Source organism: Hippoglossus stenolepis, chromosome 7, assembly GCF_022539355.2.
Source record: "Hippoglossus stenolepis isolate QCI-W04-F060 chromosome 7, HSTE1.2, whole genome shotgun sequence".
Lineage (NCBI taxonomy): Eukaryota > Metazoa > Chordata > Actinopteri > Pleuronectiformes > Pleuronectidae > Hippoglossus > Hippoglossus stenolepis.
This window is the reverse complement of record NC_061489.1, coordinates 621,845-643,225: the sequence shown is the minus strand read 5'-3', so window position 1 is coordinate 643,225 and position 21,381 is coordinate 621,845. Positions and strand designations below refer to the sequence as shown.

General features: G+C 40.1%; 1 protein-coding gene across 6 annotated transcripts in view; it reads right to left on the bottom strand.

Moving 5' to 3' along the window:
• abhd18 (abhydrolase domain containing 18) overlaps window positions 1–21,381 on the bottom strand; it is an 88,011-nt gene that overhangs the window by 59,876 nt on the left and 6,754 nt on the right. For all 6 annotated transcript variants that reach the window (XM_035161345.2, XM_047340560.1, XM_035161344.1 and 3 more), the window contains exon 2: window positions 842–950. In XM_035161345.2, coding sequence (XP_035017236.2) covers window positions 842–933 — 92 coding nt within the window. In that variant the 5' untranslated portion in view covers window positions 934–950. The remainder of the gene's footprint in view (window positions 1–841; window positions 951–21,381) is intronic.

The window sequence follows — 21,381 nt, the reverse complement described above, 5'->3', positions numbered from 1 at the left end:
ATTTGAGGACTAATGTTGTCTGTATGAAATATGAGAATGAAAGAACAAGGAAATGTTTTGGACAATCTGAAGTGGTACATAGCTGTTAATATTGAGGTGATATAATAAATAGTCATTGTTGATTTTCAATCATGAATACTGACATCTGTAAATACACTTAAATATATTTCCCATATTATAACACTCTTGACAGAAGTGCCTTTTGAGTACTTCAAGCTTTATGTACTCATTTTGTGCTTCACACAACACGTAACCTGATGCACACAGTCAGGACAACAGGGTTAAAGTGACCTGGAACGATCCGGAGTCATGATCACTCACTCACACACACACACACACACACACACACACACACACACACACAACAGTAATAAACACAGATTTTGAGATCTTACATGTTATTATAAGAAGAGTAAAACAATTTCAGACCATTATGAAACTGTCCAGAGATAAATTGGTTAAAATAATTTATGTGAGACACTAACAACTCCAAGCACACCACAAGAGTGAGGCTGCTAACCACAGGTCAACTGTGTGAAACACAGTGACCACTGAGCAGTGTGATAGTTATAAGAATTAAATTAAGCTTCGATGCAAAGAATTTGAATCATAAAAAAATAAATAATACAGTTATTCGAGGGGGACAACACTGACTGGACCCTGGACATCCTGGAGTAACTACATCTCCAAGTGGATAAAGACTACTTGGAGATCTACAGAAAGAGTTGGAAGAGGTGGGTCAGATTCCTTATTTCTCATATATTCTTCTATACATGATCCCAAGGTTCATTACAGCCAATATGTCAAGCTAGAATTCTGTTGTGGTGTCTGTTTGCCATACCTTTTGAGGTCTTCAGGCTTCCCCCATCCCCCAATGAAGAGTTTGGTGAGGAGTAGCCTTCTATAAATTACATCCAGACGGCTCACACCCATGGACCAGCGTCGGTCATCTGCACAGAAAGACGTCCTTCATTGAGAATGTGCAGAAATTACTTTCTCCAGTATCATCTAAAGCTGGACTATATATGGAAGCTGGATTATATATGTAAATGTATGCCAAGTATTCAGTCAGCATGATATCACCACTAATTTCCAGAAACCATTCAATTCCAATTCACAAGATCCCAGTTCCAATTTAATTTCCAAAATAGAATTCATATGAATTCAGTTAAGGATATTTTAGTCACAATACAATACAATTTTAAAATTCTAGTTATCCCTTTGTAAACAATTAAATGGCTTTTATCCATAACTTCATCAAGGGCTTTTTGACCCAATGTGTAATTAACAACTTCACGTTTTAAATTAAATCACCAGGTAAATAAGACATACCTAATTTGAATTGTAACTTCAACAAAAAAAGTATTCCAGTGGGGTTTGTTTTAAAAGGAGATATTTTTAAAGGTATTTCATCTCCTATTTGCACACGCTTCATAGTTTTTAACTGTGAAATGCCACACCACATCTGCCTTTAGCCTTAGCAGTGCATTCAGTGGAGCCGCACTTGCTACGTTTTTGATTCCTGCATGGCCAGATATCATTAGAAGAGAAGGATGGTGTGGAAGAATAAAAATGTATTCCGGTCCAAATTCTGTTGCTGGATCAGGTGAGTCTGATTCACTGCTCAGTGGATACAGACATCATAACAAGGCTGTACAATTCTGTCTGATGGCAAACATTTAGAGTGAGGTTTTATACTACGAGATCAAGACATGACTAAATACAATAGATTGTGGGCTGGGCTAAACAATGGGTCTGTGTGAGAAAGGTGAATACAACTTAGGAAGTTCTGGATAGTCAAATTTACAATGTTCTCCATTCTGCCATTGTGTAAACCATTAGGTCAATCCCTTCAACACCTCTACGTAAAATCTGTCTACATCGGAGGGAGGGGTTCTGAGAAATTGAAATCACATTTAAGTAAGAAAGTTGTCTTACAGATCTTCCTAGGAAAGTTGAATCAGAGATTTAAACAGGTTTCAAACTGTTAATTAATGTAATGTAGTTTGTCTCAGCACAGAGTTTAATGTCATGTAGAGAAGAAGGAACTTCATCTAGGTAAACTAAGAAAACATCAAGAGAAAGAAATATTTGGTCACACAAGACTAACAGGATCATTGCTTTTTGAATTGATTTCAAATTATTTTTTAAGCCCTAGTGTTAACTGCCTTCCCAGCACAGAACCTTAAGCAAACAAGTGGCTAGCAAACAACTGAGCATCCAGCTTTACTTTTTGGTTTATTTTATTCTATAAACATTACAACAGAGAGGGGCTCTATTTTAATTATCCAAGCGCATAGTCTACAGTTTGCTGACCCAGGTGCATTGATCAAAAGAGTTGTATTTAAGGTGTGTTTTTCCACCACAGCAACTCAACCGCAGGGACCAGGGTCTAAATTAGGTTATGGGGAAATACTATATGAAAGTACAGGAAACTTGGGGATGGAACTTGCAGTGCTGATCTATATGAAACAGTAGATAAGGCCATCAATCTCTGCAATAGTTTCCTTACTTTAAAAGCAGAGTTAGAGAAAATGGGGAACAACTATTGATGTCTGAAAACAAATACACCTCTCCATTCACTGATCCTTCAGAAGCTCAACCCCCACATAAATGCATGCACATTGCCATGTTGCACCACTGATCTCAGAATGTTAAAATTAGCCACCACAAACATAATAATTTTCTATAGAGAACACACTCCCTCTGTTTTTACACAAAATACATGTTTGTTAACCAGAATCAGCTGCAACACATTTAAAAACCAAGTGCTGGTGATGGTTTGGAGCTGGTTAAACTTGCAAATCATTTAAGAACCAGTTTGCTTTTCCATGGGCGGAAGCCGCCTTAGAGCCACGTCATAACATCATCATAAACGTCACCGTCACTAAGTTCACAACACTTCTGCTGACTACAAGCTAGGGTTGGGTGATTGGACAAATATATTGTCTATCCATGATTGGATGATGAGTGAATCATTTATTATTTTTGGGGCGATATTTATGAGCGATTTGTCATTTAATTTTACTGATATGGCAGTCTGTGAGAATTCATTCAACTTTACAAATAAAGCCAAAACTGGCACTTATTATAGATTATATAAATTCGTCTTTTTAAAAAAAACAAAAAAACTTATATTCCTGTTTGCACACAGCTTCTCTGTCAAACAAATTCACTAAAAAAATCTGGTCGGGAGATTAGACTTAGTCTCTACCCTCCCTCCCTCCACGTCTCCTGCACAGTGGTGAGCACTAGAGCTGTGGAAATGTCTTAATTCTTAAATGCATCGCGACGTGGACTACTCTGCATACATGTAGTGACAGAACATAATTTATTCATGCTGATTTTAGCGATGTCCCGCCATTTAATAATTATAACCAGCGCTGCTTCAGGATCAGGACTGCACACACATCAAAGGTCCGGTCTTCCAGTGTCAGAGTCTCTGTCTGAGTCCATTTCCTCCTCACTCCCCCTCTGACCTGCGCTCACTTTACACTTTAACAATAAACACCATTATTGATCACAAATTATTAGGACACGTACAGGACTGACATTTACTTTGTGTTTGTTTGATTCGCTCTCGAGCAGTGGTTCTTGAACTTTTTACACCATGTACCACCTCAGAAAATATTAGGCTCTCCAAGTACCACTGTTATGACCAACATTAAAATACAGTAGTGTAGGCCTAACCTATTCAGCTACAGACAGTTGACGCAAGAGGAAGGTTTATTCCTAATAAGAAAACTATTTATTGTTTTGTAAGCCTCAGCCACGCTGTACAAAGGCGTAGAACTAGAACTGGCACTTAAACACTTCCACACACACACTGGTGTATAGATACAAGTTATAGCTTTCTCATAAGACATGAAAAAGGAAAAACAAAGCAATAATGATGGAACGTGGACCTCTTGTGAAACACGGAAATAACAGGTCAAGTGTCATAACAGGTCACACACAATACAAATTAAATTTTGAATTTTCATTACTAAACTTTGAACCATTGGATAACGTGGACATGAAAACATTATGCCTGAAGGTGGCTCTCTTATTGGCTTTGGCTACAGCTAAACGTGTGAGTGATATTCACCCTTTATCTGTACATCCAGCGTGTATACGGTTCAACCCGCCTCAACAGGATGTGACATGTCTGTTGTAATTTCTGTTGTCTTTATTTTTATATAATTGTATTTCTATTACTAATTGCTTTGCCATTAGTTTTTTATGAATGTATTCATATTGACTATTATTCATTTATTCAAGTGAGTTTACACTGGAATGAAAAGTGCGATCACAAAAAAGAAATTCAAAGGATTTGTTATATATATATTACACACATAAAATGTGCTTGGTGTGCACAATATGTCAATAATTATTTGCAGGCACACTTGCCAGCCGTGGAAACATAATATTATAATACTAAATCTTTTCCAACTTATTTCACAGATAACTTAAAACGACGGACAACTAAATGTGAAATCAAATGTTTTTTATTAAGAAAGATGATATATTTGTCTGAGGAGTCCCAATCTCCTCATCAGAAATATACAGTTAAGAACCCATCAAACCCAGGGAAAGTATTAACATGTAAACTAAACCCATCACATGTAATGATAAGAAGTTATCAAAGTTGAATTGTTACCATTGCTCAAGACCCTGAATTTCTCGAGCTTCTAGGACAACCATCTCTGTAAAGAATAACCAGACCGTTTAATAAATCACACTACACATATCAGGACACAAAAAGAGAGAAAGTAACAAAGAATAGGATAAAGAAACTTTTGTTGATTTTAAACATATTAGAAAATCAACATGAATAGATGACAATATGGATCTCTCTGCAACAATGTAAATGTTACTATAGCAGAAACCGACTGAATACAAACATGGTATTTCTGGTCCATTGTAATAAAACAGATGTATCAAACAACAATTTAATTTGTAGTATTGTGGTAAAGGACCTGTTCTGTGTCAGTCTGAAACTCTTTGTTTCAGCAGAGATTTCTATCCTGGAATGTTTATGCTCGTTTCCATTGTCTTCTATTAGCAAACTTCCTACAAGCTCTTAATAGCAACCTCCCAGTCCAACAACTTCTACATATTTTTACAGGGGCGTTTCTTCTTCGTCTGTTGAATTCATCCTGCGTTATCAGCATACAAACGCAAAACGCCATCTCTAACCAGTTTGTCCGCTCCGAACGTCCGTAGAATTATGGCCATGCAAAATGGCGATGTCCGTGGGAGAGGGACCCATGGTAGATGTAGATATTTAATAATATTTAAGGTCCATTTTACCGCAACAAAAACACTTGTTTGTTTTAGGGTAACAACACAGTTACTATATTATAACCTCGATGTGAGAGTTATGTAAAATTTTTGCAAAGAGAGTCTTAGAAAATCTAAACCCTAACCCTTTAATAGTCCTCTTTGCAAGGACAGCTCCGCTTTGGTGATGGGAATACAACTGTTAACTTTCATAGAAATCAAGTTTTCTATCGAAATGGTACTTCAACAGCTCCCAAACAAATGGTTCTAAATATCAGTGCCACTGACTACACAGATAGCAAACCTCAGAGGTAATCTACAGAATATGTCTAAAGACTTGTACTGGACTCAGAGTGTATTGCCTCATCTGCCTCCTCCATCACCACACGTCAATTAAAGGGGACATAGCATGCAAATTCCACTTTGTTAGTGCTTCTACACGTTAATGTGGGTATCTGGCATGTCTACCAACCCAAAAACTCTGGGAAAAAAACACTCGCGCGTTTTGTTATGGTTCCTCTAAGTCAGAAACGTCATGCTTGAGCGACTCGATTGAGCTTCCTGGGTTTTGTGTCGTAACAAGGCACTGGAAGTCTCCCTACATGGTCTTGGCCCACCCCCCACCTCATCCCCCCGTCACGCCGGGTTTACACCGGACGCAGCGAGGCTGCGAGGCAGCGCAGCGCCGTTCCCAAGCGCGCAGCCGCCTGGCTGTTCACACGGGACAAGCATTTCTCCGCTGGTCAGCCCGCGATTCACTCACATGTGGCATTTGTCTGGATCGTTGGGACCGGGAGGCTGCAGCAGTTGCTCGGGCGCGACCGCTCGCTCTCCCATGCGTGAGCTGGAATTTGTGTCAACGCCACACAGCCAGCAGTGTGGAAGACTTCCGCAGTGTTCAGCACTACTGTTACACTGGTACAAAGACACCGAGCCCCCCCACTCGTTACGCCGGGGTACACCGGCAGCGCAGCGCCGTTCTCAAGCGCGCAGCCGCCTGGCTGTTCACACGGGACGCGCATTTCTCCGCGCTGGTCAGCCCCATAGACTGTAAATATAAGGTCAGCCCGCGATTCTGCTTTCTCCGCTTGTTGTTGTACCCATTGAATGTCGGGGTTCGGGGGTAAATGATGGTCTTCATAGCCCCCCCCCACCCCTCTCTTTCTCTCTCTGTCTGTCTGCTTGTAGTGGATGGGCAGAGGGGGACATTTAATTATGTGATTGGGAAAATTAAAACTCCAGGACAACAGAAGGGGAATACAAAGTATGGGATGCATATTTGATAATTTATATCATATAAAATATGTAATTTATATCGTTTAAAATCATGGGGGGAGAGGGGGGAGCTGGCTCATTAGCATTTAAAGGAACAGGCACTCAAAACAGGTCACTCTGTGGAGGGCTGTTTTATACAGGGTAAAAAGGGTGCTGTTTTAAATGATCCTTGTGGTATTTTGACCAAAGTATGTTACAGACATTTCATTAAGACCCCAAGGAACCATATCAACTTGTGGTAAAATGGGCATGCTATGTCCCCTTTAATAGCAGCAGCCTCTAACATGAGCATATCAGACATAGGGCCATGAAGAGAGAGTATCAGATACACATTTAAATACAATCAGGTCAACATCCTTAATTACAAGCAGCAACAATTCAGACTTCAGACAAAAAAAATCCCTCCCAACATCAAATCAATCCAGTTGAAGTCAATAGTAGTACAATTTACATTTTGGTAGATAGTGGAGTAACAATTTCAACAGTTGAAATTGAGGTGAGAAGTTCACACCCGTTGAGAAGCAAACTCTGGTCATTGGCGACTCGGTCCTGAGAAACGTGAATTTAGCGACACCAGTGACCATAGTCAATTGCATGCCAGGGGCCAGAGCAGGCGACATCGAATCAAAACTGAAGCTGCTGGCTAAAGCTAAACGTAAATACAGTAAGATCGTAATTCACGTCGGCAGCAACGACTCCCGGCTTCGTATGTCGGAGGTCACTAAAGTTAATGTTGAGTTGGTGTATGCTTTTGCAAAAACGATGGCGGACACTGTAGTTTTCTCTGGACCTCTTCCTAACACGACAGGTGATGACATGTTTAGCCGCATGATGTCTTTTAAGCACTGGCTGTCGAGGTGGTGTCCTGTAAATGGTGTGGGCTTTGTAGACAATTGGCAAACTTTTTGGAGGAAACCTGGTCTTGTTAGGAGAGACGGCGTTCATCCCACTTGGGACTGAGCAGCTCTCTTATCTAGGAATATTACTCAGTTTATAAACCCCAAATGACAACCCAGAGTTGGGACCAGGACGCAGAGCTGCAGTGCTACACACTTCTCTGAGCTCCCTCTGGATCAGTCAGACAACCACAACCCCAAAGAGTCTGTGTCCGTCCCCCGTCCCATTAAACTATTTAAATCAAACATTAACAGAGGGAGAATTCTACACAAAAAAACTAATACAAATTAACAGAACCTCTGCAACAACTCAACAAACAAAGTCTTTTAAATGTGGACTTTTAAACAAGATCACTATCATCGAAGAGTATTTTTGTAAATGAACTAGTCTCAGATCAAAAAATGTATTTATTGTCCCTCACTGAGACCTGGCTGCATCCCGATGAATATGTCAGACTAAATGAATCTACTCCCCCAAGTCATATAAATACACACATTCCCCGAGACTTTGGCTGAGGAGGTTGAGTTGCTGCTATTTTTAACTCCAGTCTATCAATTAATCCTAAACCAAGCTACAACTCATTTGAAAGTCTTGTTCTTAGTCTTCCACACCCATCCAAGAAATACCAACAGCCAATCATATTTGCTGTTGTTGACCGGGCTCCCGTGGCTTATTCTGGGTTTAGACTCAATTGGTTTCAGTCAGTGTGTACATCAACCTACTCATTGTTGTAACCACACACTTGACCTTTTACTATCATACAGTGTTACAATTTTACATCTAATAGTACTTCCACGTAATCCGATTCTATCAGACCATAATTTAATAACCTTTGACTTCTCATTATCAGAATATATGCCACTAATAAAAAACTCCTTTTCTAGATGTCGACCTGATAGTGCTGTAGCTAAATTTAAGGAGATAATTCCAATGACATTTAAACCCGTACTATCCGTCGATATAACCAACGAATTCTTTAAAAACCCTACCTCCACTGAGATTGACCATCTTGTCGATAGCTCTGTAAAGTAATTACGATTAACATTGGACTCAATAGCGCCTCTAAAAAAGAAACGTGTAAAACATAGTAAATAAGCTCCCTGGTATAATTCCAACACACATGAATTAAAACAAGCGTCAAGAAAACTAGAAAGGAAGTGGCGCTCCAGCAACCGTGTTGAAAATCATCTAGCCTGGAAAAATAGTGTTAAAGCATATAAGAAGGCCCTCCACAAAGCAAGAGCTGCCTACTACTCCACACTAATAGAAGAAAATAAAAACAACCCCAGGTTTCTCTTCAGCACTGTAGCCAGGCTGACAGAGAGTCACACCTCCACCGAACCCAGTATTCCTCGATCCCTGAATAGCAATATCTTTATGACCTTCTTTAATGATAAAATTCTAACTATTAGAAATAAAATGCACCATCTCCTGCCCTCGGTTGGCACTAATACCCCATCAAGAACAGAAATCTCATAAACAGCTGAGAATCTTAAAGGGGACATAGCATGCAAATTCCACTTTGTTAGTGCTTCTACAGGTTAATGTGGGTATCTGGCATGTCTACCAACCCAAAAACTCTAGGGAAAAAACACTCGCGCGTTTTGTTATAGTTCCTCTAACTCAGAAACGTCATGCTTGAGCGACTCGATTGCGCTTCCTGGGTATTGTGTCGTAACAATACACTGGAAGTCTCCCTACATGGTCTTGGCCCACCCACCCCCCACCCCGTCCCCCCACACTCGTTACTTCGGGTTTACACCGGAGGCAGAGAGGCTGCGAGCAGCGCAGCGCCGTTCCCAAGCACGCAGCCGGGCTGTTCACACGGGACGAGCATTTCTCCGCTGGTCAGCCCGCGATTCACTCACATGTGGCATTTGTCTGGATCGTTGGGACTGGGAGGCTGCAGCAGCTGCTCGGAGGCGACCGCTCACTCTCCCCGTGCGTGAGCTGGAATTTGTGTCAGCGCCACACAGCCAACAGTGTGGAGGACTTCCGCAGTGTTCAGCGCTACTGTAACCCCCGAACCCCGACATTCAACGGGTACAACAACAAGCGGAGAAAGCAGAATCGCGGGCTGACCTTATATGTACAGTCTATGGGGCTGACCAGCGCGGAGAAATGCTCGTCCCGTGTGAACAGCCAGGCGGCTGCGCGCTTGAGAACGGCGCTGCGCTGCCTCGCAGCGGTCTTCCACACTGCCAGCTGTGTGGAAGACTTCCGCAGTGTTCAGCTCTACTGTATGCCGGGTTACAGTAGTTGCGCCGGGGTACACCGGACGCGGAAGTGCCGCTGCGAGGCAGCGCAGCGCCGTTCTCCAGCGCGCAGCCGCCTGGCTGTTCACACGGGACGAGCATTTCTCCGCGCTGGTCAGCCCCATAGACTGTACATATAAGGTCAGCCCGCGATTCTGCTTTCTCCGCTTGTTGTTGTACCCGTTGAATGTCGGGGTTCGGGGGTAAATGATGGTCTTCATAGCCCCCCACCTCTCTTTCTCTCTCTGTCTGTCTGCTTGTGTGCTTGTAGTGGATGGGCAGAGGGGGACATTTAATTATGTGATTGGGAAAATTAAAACTCCAGGACAACAAGGGGAATACAAAGTATGGGATGCATATTTGATAATTTATATCATATAAAATATGTAATTTATATCGTTTAAAATCATGGGGGGAGAGGGGGGAGCTGGCTCATTAGCATTTAAAGGAACAGGCAGTCAAAACAGGTCGCTCTGTGGAGGGCTGTTTTATACAGGGTAAAAAGGGTGCTGTTTTAAATGATCCTTGTGGTATTTTGACCAAAGTATGTTACAGACATTTCATTAAGACCCCAAGGAACCATATCAACTTGTGGTAAAATGGGCATGCTATGTCCCCTTTAACTATTATTTACCCAGCTTCTCTCTGATCACCTGACCAAAATAATCTCATTTTTTAAACCTGAAACTTTTATCTTAGATCCCATTCCCACAAAATTACTTAAAGAAATCCTGCCCCTAATTGATAGTACGTGACTGAACACAATCAATCTCTCATTATCATCAGGATATGTACCACAGTCCTTTTAAACTAGCTGTAATCAAACCCCTTCTCAAAAATCCACCCTGGACCCGGAGGTTTTAGCCAACTACAGACCGATATCCAACCTCCCCTTCCTGTCTAAAGTCCTTGAAAAGGTTGTAGCCAATCAGCTGTGTGAGTTTCTCCAGGAAAGTAATGTATATGAAGACTTTCAGTTGGGGTTTAGAGCCAATCACAGCACGGAGACAGCCTTGGCAAAAGTCACTAATGACCTTCTAATAGCTTCAGATCAGGGATTTGTGTCTGTCCTTGTACTGTTAGATCTTAGTGCAGCATTCAACACTTTTGACCATCAAATTTTATTACAGAGACTAGAACAGTTAATTAGCATTAAAGGAACCGCCCTAAACCTGTTTAAATCCTATTTTTCAGATCGATTCCAATTTGTGCAAATTAATGATGAGTCATCCTTGCACACCAAAGTTAACCACGGTGTTCCACAGGGCTCTGTGCTCGGCCCAATTTTATTCTCATTATATATGCTTCCACTCGGAAACATTATCAGGACACACTCGGTAAATTTCCACTGCTCTGCGGATGACACCCAGTTATACTTGTCAATAAAACCTGAACAAAGTAATCAATTAACTAAACTCCAAGCATGTCTCAAGGACATAAAAACCTGGATGACCCGCAATTTTCTCTTATTAAACTCAGATAAAACAGAGGTTCTACTACTTGGCCCTAAACACCTTAGAGATACATTATCTAATGATATAGCTGCACTAGACGACATTGCCCTTGCTTCCAATGAAACAGTCAGGAACTTGGGAGTGATCTTCGATCCCGATTTGTCCTTTAATTCTCACTTAAAACAAATTTCTAGGACCGCCTTCTTCCACTTGCGTAATATCTAAAAAATCAGACATGTCCTTTCTCAAAAAGATGCAGAAAAACTAGTCCACGCCTTTGTTACATCCAGACTTCATTATTGTAATTCCTTATTATCAGGCTCCAGCAGTAAGTCGTTAAAGACTCTGCAGCTTGTCCAAAATGCTGCAGCACGTGTCCTGACAAGAACCAAGAAAAGAGACCACATTTCTCCTGGATTAGCTTCACTACACTGGCTTCCGGTTAAATCTAGAATAGAATTAAAAATTCTCCTCCTCACCTTCAAGGCCCTTAATAATATGGCACCATTATACCTCAAAGAGCTGATAGTACCTTATCAACCCACTAGAGCACTGCGCTCCCAGAATTCAGGCTTACTTGTCGTACCTAAAGTCTCTAAAAGTAGAGTAGGAGCCAGAGCTTTCAGCTATCAAGCTCCTCTCCTGTGGAATCATCTCCCACTTTCAGTTCAGGAAGCAGACACCCTCTGTACGTTTAAGATGGGTAGGCAACCTTTACTATAAAAAGAGCCATTTTGCCCCCTAAAATAAAATTTGTCTGGAGCCGCAAAACATATTTGATAACACAGCTTATAAAGTTATATATATAGTTATACTATATACACTACCGTTCAAAAGTTTGGGGTCACTTAGAAATGTCCTTATTTTTCAAAGAAAAGCACTGTTTTTTTCAATGAAGATAACATTAAATTAATCAGAAATACACTCTATACATTGTTAATGTGGTAAATGACTATTCTAGGTGGAAACGTCTGGTTTTTAATGAAATATCTACATAGGTGTATAGAGGCCCATTTCCAGCAACTATCACTCCAGTGTTCTAATGGTACATTGTGTTTGCTAATCGCCTTAGAAGACTAATGGATGATTAGAAAACCCTTGTGCAATTATGTTAGCACAGCTGAAAACTGTTTTGCTGGTGAGAGAAGCTATAAAACTGGCCTTCCTTTGAGCTAGTTGAGTATCTGGAGCATCACATTTGAGGGTTCGATTATACTCTCAAAATGGCCAGAAAAAGAGAACTTTCATGTGAAACTCGCCAGTCTATTCTTGTTCTTAGAAATGAAGCCTATTCCATGCGAGAAATTGCGAAGAAACTGAAAATTTCCTACAACGGTGTGTACTACTCCCTTCAGAGAACAGCACAAACGGCCTCTAACCAGAGTAGAAAGAGAAGTGGGAGGGCCCGTGCACAACTCAGCAAGAAGACAAGTATATTAGAGTCTCTAGTTTGAGAAATAGACGCCTCACAGGTCCTCAACTGGCAGCTTTTTAAATGGTACCCGCAAAACGCCAGTGTCAACGTCTACAGTGAAGAGGCGACTCCGGATGCTGGCCTTCTAGGCAGAGTGGCAAAGAAAAGCCATATCTGAGACTGGCCAATAAAAAGAAAAGATTGATATGGGCAAAAGAACACAGACATTGGACAGAGGAAGATTGGAAAAAAGTGTTATGGACAGACGAATCAAAGTTTGAGGTGTTTGGATCACACAGAAGAACATTTGTGAGATGCAGAACAGGTGAAAAGATGCTGGAAGAGTGCCTGACGCCATCTGTCAAGCATGGTGGAGGTAATGTGATGGTCTGGGGCTGCTTTGGTGCTGGTAAAGTGGGAGATTTGTACAAGGTAAAAGGGATTTTAAATAAGGAAGGCTATCACTCCATTTTGCAACGCCATGCCATACCCTGTGGACAGCGCTTGATTGGAGCCAATTTCCTCCTACAACAGGACAATGACCCAAAGCACACCTCCAAATTATGCAAGAACTATTTAGGGAAGAAGCAGGCAGCTGGTACGCTGTCTGTAATGGAGTGGCCAGCGCAGTCACCAGATCTCAACCCCATTGAGCTGTTGTGGGAGCAGCTTGACCGTATGGTACGCAAGAAGTGCCCATCAAGCCAATCCAACTTGTGGGAGGTGCTTCAGGAAGCGTGGGGTGAAATTTCTACAGATTACCTCAACAAATTAACAGCTAGAATGCTGTAATTGCTGCAAATGGAGCATTCTTTGACGAAAGCAAAGTTTGAAGAACAAAATTAATATTTCAAATAAAAATCATTATTTCTAACCTTGTCAATGTCTTGACTATATTTTCTATTCATTTTGCAACTCATTTGATAAATAAAAGTGTGAGTTTTCATGGAAAACACGAAATTGTCTGGGTGACCCCAAACTTTTGAACGGTAGTGTATATATATATAAAATCTATAGTTTGTTGCATTTATGAAATTATAGAACGAGAATAAAGAAAACTTGACATTTTATTGCTATTTTTACCTGTTACTACAAAGGAAAATACCAAACTCTTATGAAGAGGAGAACAAAATACACTGGCAAGTGTATGCCTACTTTGAAATAAATTAAACACATAACTTTTCAGGCCTATTTGAGTCCTCCCCATATTTGTGGGAAATGTATAAAATAAGAAGTAGCCCACTTTGAAATAACAATAATCCATCAATTCATTTACCTTCCATTATGCTACAAACTGTTTATTCTAATCAATGCTGCAAATACCCTTATCTTTCTGATGTTCTCCATTACACGTGGCATCTATTGCACTTCTGTCCGTCCTGGGAGAGGGATCCCTCACATGTGGCTCTCTCTGAGGTTTCTACGTTTTTTTTCCTTACTCTTGTTGAGGGTTAAGGGCAGAGGATGTCACACCTCGTTAAAGCCCTATGAGACAAATTGTTATTTGTGAATATGGGCTATACAAATTAAATTTGATTGATTGAACAGTTAAAGCTAGTGAGCTAGTGAACCAACTTCTTCTTTCGTTACAACTGCAGGTGTCTCAAGTGTTCCTATTGTAAAGCCATTTTCCAAAAAATCTAATGTAAATACGGATGGTTCAGAAATCTAACAATAATTCTTATCAACATTGAGACTGATTAATCCAATAGGCAGAGACGTGCTGTGTAAATTGCTTTCTGCCATTCAGTGCACTCAAAATGGTTTGTTTTTAACTGCTCCTGATGACAAGGCATTTGTTAGGATTTTAATAATATAATTAGACACTATAGCCCCGAAAAGGATTGATTTTACATGCACCATGTTTGTACCTTAACAGAAAGAATTTATGTTTTGTTATGTGTTAGGACTGTAATCCGTGGCATACAATACACTGTACTTAAACTTGTTCTCATACATAAACCTTTATATATATTACAGTATTCCTTTAGCTTTATTCAACATCACACATACATAAATGCACTGTGCTCATTAAGACACTGTGACCTATGCCTTAGAAAGAAATCAAGAAGCTGCCCCAGCTTCTGAAGGCCAGATAGGAAAGGCGTTGTCTTGTCTGATAAATACGCATGCTTACACACACAGAACATACAGACGATAAAACAGAAACACAATGTTTCACACTCCAATGAACAAAAACACTGTGTCTGCAAAACTACTGAAGACTCACAAAACTTCAGCCGGATAAAGGCTTTTTCTTAATACACAAAACTTAACACTATCAGAATGTGAAGATTTGTCCAGCTACTATCAAAGGAGTGACGAACCTGGGAGCGGCTCCTCATCATTGGTGGATTCCAGTTCCAAGATGCTGGGACCACGCCTTCAACCTACTATTATAAATATTGCACCTGTCATCCGTTCGGGGCGACTCTTGGCCACCCCGAGCTACGGACTAAAAGCTGAGGCTGTGCATTGAGTGCCCATAGCTATGCTGTACCTTTTTCATTGCTTCTAAATAAATACTTTTTGAACTAAGACCGACCCTTCTCATACCTAAGGACAAAAGAACACGACACTTTACACAAACTCTAATTTCTACTCAACTTCTTATTCTGCTGCAAAATGACTTTGATATGGTGAATACATTTACCATGTCAAGCCTTCAATTGCTAAAACTCTGCTTGTGCTTCTTTCATCTCCGGAATGAGACCTGTCTTGCTTTATTGTACAGCAAGATCAATCCTTCAGATGAATATAGCAATTTGTTGAGACATTTTTAAAAACAAGAGCTGCTGACATGGGAGTTTTGTTTGTGGCTCCACAGGGGTGTGCATTCCCAATTTAAATGTCAGATACACAGAGTAAATGTTTTAATTGCCAATGGCTCACACCCACCTTATTGATAAAACATTAAGATGATTAATGATTCGAGGTGAAAATAAATATAGTCAAAACTGCTTATAGTGATCACGTTTGTCCCGGGCTAAAATTATCTCTATGGCCCAATCCCATTTCACGGGTTACAAGGGTTAGTGGTTGAAATCTTCCCCTACAAATTAGGACAGCACTTCAAGAAGCTGTTACATCTTCAGTAGTCGTTGATGTAAACAGACACGACAAAACTTTTTGCGGGGGTCGCGTAAAAACATTGTTGCGATCTTAAATAAACCAATGCTATTGCTTGCAGCCCATTGCTGCTTTATGCTGGTTAAATCAAGTACATTGTGTATCTTCAAAGAGGTGGGAGGGTGTGACACATGTGAATTATCATGCAAAAACAAAAACCCAATTAAAAACCTTTTTACAGTTGTGAAAAGAATGACTATAATACATTGACACAATATTAAACTAAGATATTACAATCATTATCATGATTTTTAAATCCCTATTAGTGGAGAAAATACTACATTTGTGGGTCTCTCTCCCAGTTTGCCGGTGATTCGCAAGGCATTCTGGAAAATTCTCATAGCCCTCGGTTTGAGTGTGGGTCTGAAAAATATCTGTTTCGAACACTTGGCCCTCCCCCTCCTCCCCAAAGTGACTTACAATAAGTAAGTCACAAGTAAGAGTCACAAGTAAGTAAGTCACTTATTGTAAGTCAAAGTGACTTACAATAAGTAAGTCACTTTGGATAAAAGCGTCAGCTAAATGAAATGTAATGTAATGATACATACAAATACATTCACCAGAGTTTGCCTTTCACAAAATGCATCAGGAGATTATCCAATTAGACACGTTCACAGCACCACAAAAATCTCCAGAGACCTCCATATTCAGGTGAAGGGTGTTGCAGCGGACGCAGGCAGGATTTAATGTATTAGTTCCACTTTGTAGATCACATATATGTACATATGTAAAGCACATTAAAACTGGCATTGACCTTTATCTCAAGCTCTCTTGACATTGCAGTCTGTGTCTGCAACATTTATGACACCACTTTTTCATCCTTAAATGATTGTTTTCTTTTATTTATTTATTTTCATTTTTGCATCCGTCGCATGTTAAAAACATCATCACCACTCCCACCTGCTGGTGGATAATCCTCAAGAGGATCTCTTGATGAATTCTTAAATGGGCTAATACAGACATTCTCCAGAGTTCTTACTAGGAGGCTGGCCGGAGAAACTCCAAAGAAAGACTGACAGTCTAGCTCATGCACTCTTTTCTTTTTGTAACTTTTCTTTCACCAACATTAACGAAAAGCCAAACAATTACAATTTAACTGTTTTCTCCTCACTCCCCCTCTGACCTGCGCTCACTTTACACTTTAACAATAAACACCATCACTGATCACAAATTATTAGGACACGTACAGGACTGACGTTTAATTTGTGTTTGTTGGAGTCGCTCTAGAGTTTATGAGACACGTAACATAACGTGACACACAAAGTCAGGACATCAGTGCTAAAGTGAGCGGAACGAGTCATGATCCAACATCGATTGATAACTAAATACATGTGATTAGTTCATGTGAAGAGTAACAGAGACGAAAAGACACACACACACACACACTCCTGCAGACAGAAGTTGTTCCCGCATATTACGATTCAGTGTTTTAACTTCATTGTTGCAGAAGCGACAATCTGCATATCCAGGAACATAAATATGAATTCAGCAGGCTTTTATAAAGATTAGTTCTACGTGTGATGATTAGAAAACATCAGAGGAGCAGAGTCACTTGTTGACCAGCGGAGTAATGTACCTCAGTGCAGTGGTGCTGCTAAGGGGGGCCAGGCAGGGCCACCTTGATGTCAAATCAGTGTTGAGAGCATCGTTGTGAATCGAAGACTGCTGAATTGTCATTGAATCCTTTGTGAGGCTAGTGAAGATGCACACCTTTATTCCACACGTAAAGAAACTGAAATTTCTTCATCTGCTCATTCTGCTTAACATACCCTGCCATCTTTAAAAGGTCCAGTGTGTAAGATTTAGGTGTCAGGGATCTATTGACAGAATTTTTATATAAAATAATCCTAGTGAGGTTTTCACAAGTGTGTTTCATCTAAATTATAGAAATTGTTGTTTTATTTACCCTAGAATGGGCCCTTTATATTGAAATACTTTATATTTACATCAGGGGGTTCACCATGTTTCTTGTAGTTGCCCAGACTGGACAAACTAAACACCCTTTGAGTTTTTATGAAAACTGGAGGTTACCACAGGTTCTCTTTCATGTTTGGATGAGGTGAGGGGTATTCAGCTGCAACATGCAACTTCACCACTTTGTCACTAAATTCTACACACTGCAACTTTTACAACATTTTTATCTTAGTGCTCAAATGTCTAAACATCACAAAAATTTGGTTTTGGAGATAAATTCACCTCTATGGTCTGATTTTTGTATTCCTCTTCAGGCCATTGGGATGCGACATAAAATGATGTAAAAAAAATAGAACTATTATATAAAAAATACGTTGTGAAAAAATGTACCATATACATTGAAACATTTGTGGGTGTCTCTCCCAGCTTGCCAGTGATTCGCAAGGCATTCCGGTAAATTCTCATAGCCCTCGGTTTGAAGTGTGGGTCTCAAAAATCTCAGTTTCGAGGGCTGTACAGCCCGAACACTTGGCCCTCCCCCTCTGTCGCAACTAGTATCGTGACAGCCTTCCCCTACACGTGAATGAGCAAAACAGAGGGGAAGGGCTTCGGGGTAGGGAGAAGGGGTGAAATGGGATTGGGCCTTACTATATGCAGCTGTAACAAGTGAATTTCCCCAACCTGGGATCAATTAAGTCTTATCTAATCTTAGTATGTACATGTGTGATGAGGTACAACTATATAAAATCAAAACAGCAATGATTTCAATATACCACAAGATGAGTAGAATGAATAAAGAAACGAAAAATAATTATTTTGCTCAAAATATCTTTCTTGCAAATGTAACAAAATACACAAATACTGTATACAACAATACAAATAAAAGGCAAGTTATTATTTGCCACTCTAATAATGCCTCTTCTCTTCCCACAGGTGCCTCTGACAAATCACCAACCGCAGCTTTGTCTACAGGTGCTGGTGTTATATATATATATATATATGACGCCACAAAATGGTTGTCATCCCGCCATGTGTTGTCCTCCGGATCAGCCAGGATGGCCAGTATGTTGTCTTCCGACTGCCTCTTGACTGAAGCGCGACTTGTGGCAAGCAATCACTTCCCCCTTTGAGGGTCTGTCACACCAGATCCACGGGAATGGGGATCTTTTTCAAATCCTCTACAAATGGTGCTGGGTCGTCAAACACCACCCATACCAATTCAACCAGGTAATCTGTAAAATAATGTAATTCAAAAAATCATATTGATGCGTTTGCCTGAATCCACCTTTGTTTACTTGAAATTTTGTTCAAAATTATTCATTTGAATTGGTTTTCATGTTGTATGAAATAGTAAAAAAAAACAGTAAAAGCAAGAATAAAAAAGTGTATACACAAGTTCATTATTTCAGTAGATGTATTATCTGCTAATCAGTTTTGTGTTTTGTTATAAGAAAGTACAGTAACTAACTCATAAAATTGTGTAAAATAAATTATAAAGTATATTAACTGCACAACATTCCCATGAATGGGAATACTGCATTCTTTGGTGAGAAGTGTAGAACCAGGCACACTTTCATAGTGTGAGCTGTTATTAAAATGTCATATGCATTATTTGGTATATATATATATATATATATATATATATATATATATATATATCTCCAAGTACTGTATCTCAAATACAAATAATGTGTGTGCATGGTACCTTTGCTTCTTGCATGCTTGTTCCTCACTGTACCCCAAGACAGCCATGTGTCGTGAGACCATCTTTCCAGATGTGGTAGCCTGTGTGCCCACTGCAACGGTTTGTGGAGGGTCAGCTTGGCATCCCATAATGTCTGTAGCTGCTATGTGATGTACTTTGTAGTTGCTATGATGTCCTGTGAAATACAGAGGCAACGAAAACAATAACAAAAATTTACACCAAAAATCCAACATGTACACAAACCCGCAAAATATATAGATTTTACATAAACACTGCAAGTGTTACGTAAGCGATGGGAAGATAAGCTGGTATATGCCCTGTTTAAATGGCCACACACAGCCATGTTAGCAACAGCCCGGCTAACATTGCGAACTGGTCTTTTGTATTCAGGTAAACAGCCGGCCTTATTTAACCAGCGTTCTTCACACAAGTCTGGTTAACCAAGCTTCTACCAGTTTTCACTATGTACAGCATGGTCATACTGACAAAACTATATTTTGTATGTTAGCTCTTCGGTGTGTGATGTAAACCAGATAGCCTTCAAAAAGGCAGTAGCTAGCAAGGTATAGGGTTTTCAAAGTCAAATTTAATGCTTTTTAAGACCTCAATAAATGTAAAGAAGATAATTTATTTAAACCTATTAATAAGCTTAATAAGATATCAGAATAACATTGAGTGATGGTTAAATTGTAACACTTCATGACAGAGTGCACAAAATATGAGGACATTAGAGGAAATGTTTTAAAAATAAATTGACTACACACACACACACACACACACACACAGACACACACACATGTGTATGTTCGTTTTGTTGTTGATATCCTGTTCAATGAGAGATATCATTGTTATTGTTACTATTATTATATTATCATTAGTCTGTTTGTTAATTAGTCTGTTCGTTGTACAACATTATGGTCATGTTTGCCAATAAAGCTTCATTGACTTTGATCTAGGGCTGGGCGATATGACCAAAAACTTATCACAAATATACAGTCTATATATATATATATATATATATATAATTTAAACATCCAGAAAATAACTTTTTGGCACATTTGCATTTATGTACAATGTCCTTATGTACAAACGTTTTATTTTAATTTAAACTTTTATTCTATTGCCTTTTTATATTTCTTAATTCTCTTGTCTACCTCATTCTGACATGCCTGCTGCTGTACCAAATGAATTTCCCCGGTATGTGGATTAATAAAGTTAGATTTTTGTAAATCAGCGCCACTGCACTGAGGTGCATTACTAAGCTAGTCAACGAGTGACTCCGCTCCTCTGATGTTTTCTAATCATCACACGTAGAACTGATCTTTTTAAAAACCTGCCAAGTTCATATTTATGATCCTGGATAAACGGGGCATCACTTATTCTGCAACAAAGAAGTTAAAACACTGCATTACGTCGTAATCTGCAGGGGGAACTTCTGTCTGCAGGAGTGTGTGCGAGTGTGTGTGTGTGTGTGTCTGCTCGTCTCTGTCCCTCCTCACATGCGAACTGACAAATCACATCGCGTACCGTGACTCTGGATCGTTCGTGTCATTTTAACCATTATGTCCTGACTGTGCCCGTCACGTTACATCTCGTGTTGTGTAGCAGGTGTGATGTCATGAGAGGGAGTGTCATGGAGGGGAGATACATCCCCTCCCAGTGGTTGCAGCAGAGACTACAACCCATCATGGCATCTGGTTAAGTGACAACATTTCCCATTGTCAGCAGGGCAGCCAGGGCCAAGGCTGCTACCCAGCTGAAAGAGATTGATCTGATTGCCCCAGGGGGAGAGGGGGACAGAGACAGACAGAGACAGAATGCCTGTGTATATTTTGTTTAGCGACTGTCTGCTGAATTTAAGTTAAACTTTTACTGAAAAATCTGAATGCATAATTTGAGTTAGAAACCACCGCTTGTCGTCTTCCTTTGTTCACCGATCCCAAGCCGATCCCAAACCTCTCAAGATATCACACAGGTTTAAACCCTTGTCTCAAACTCTAGAGCGAATCAAACCAACACAAAGTAAACGTCAGTCCTGTTCGTGTCCTACTAACTTGTAATCAGTGATGGTGTTTA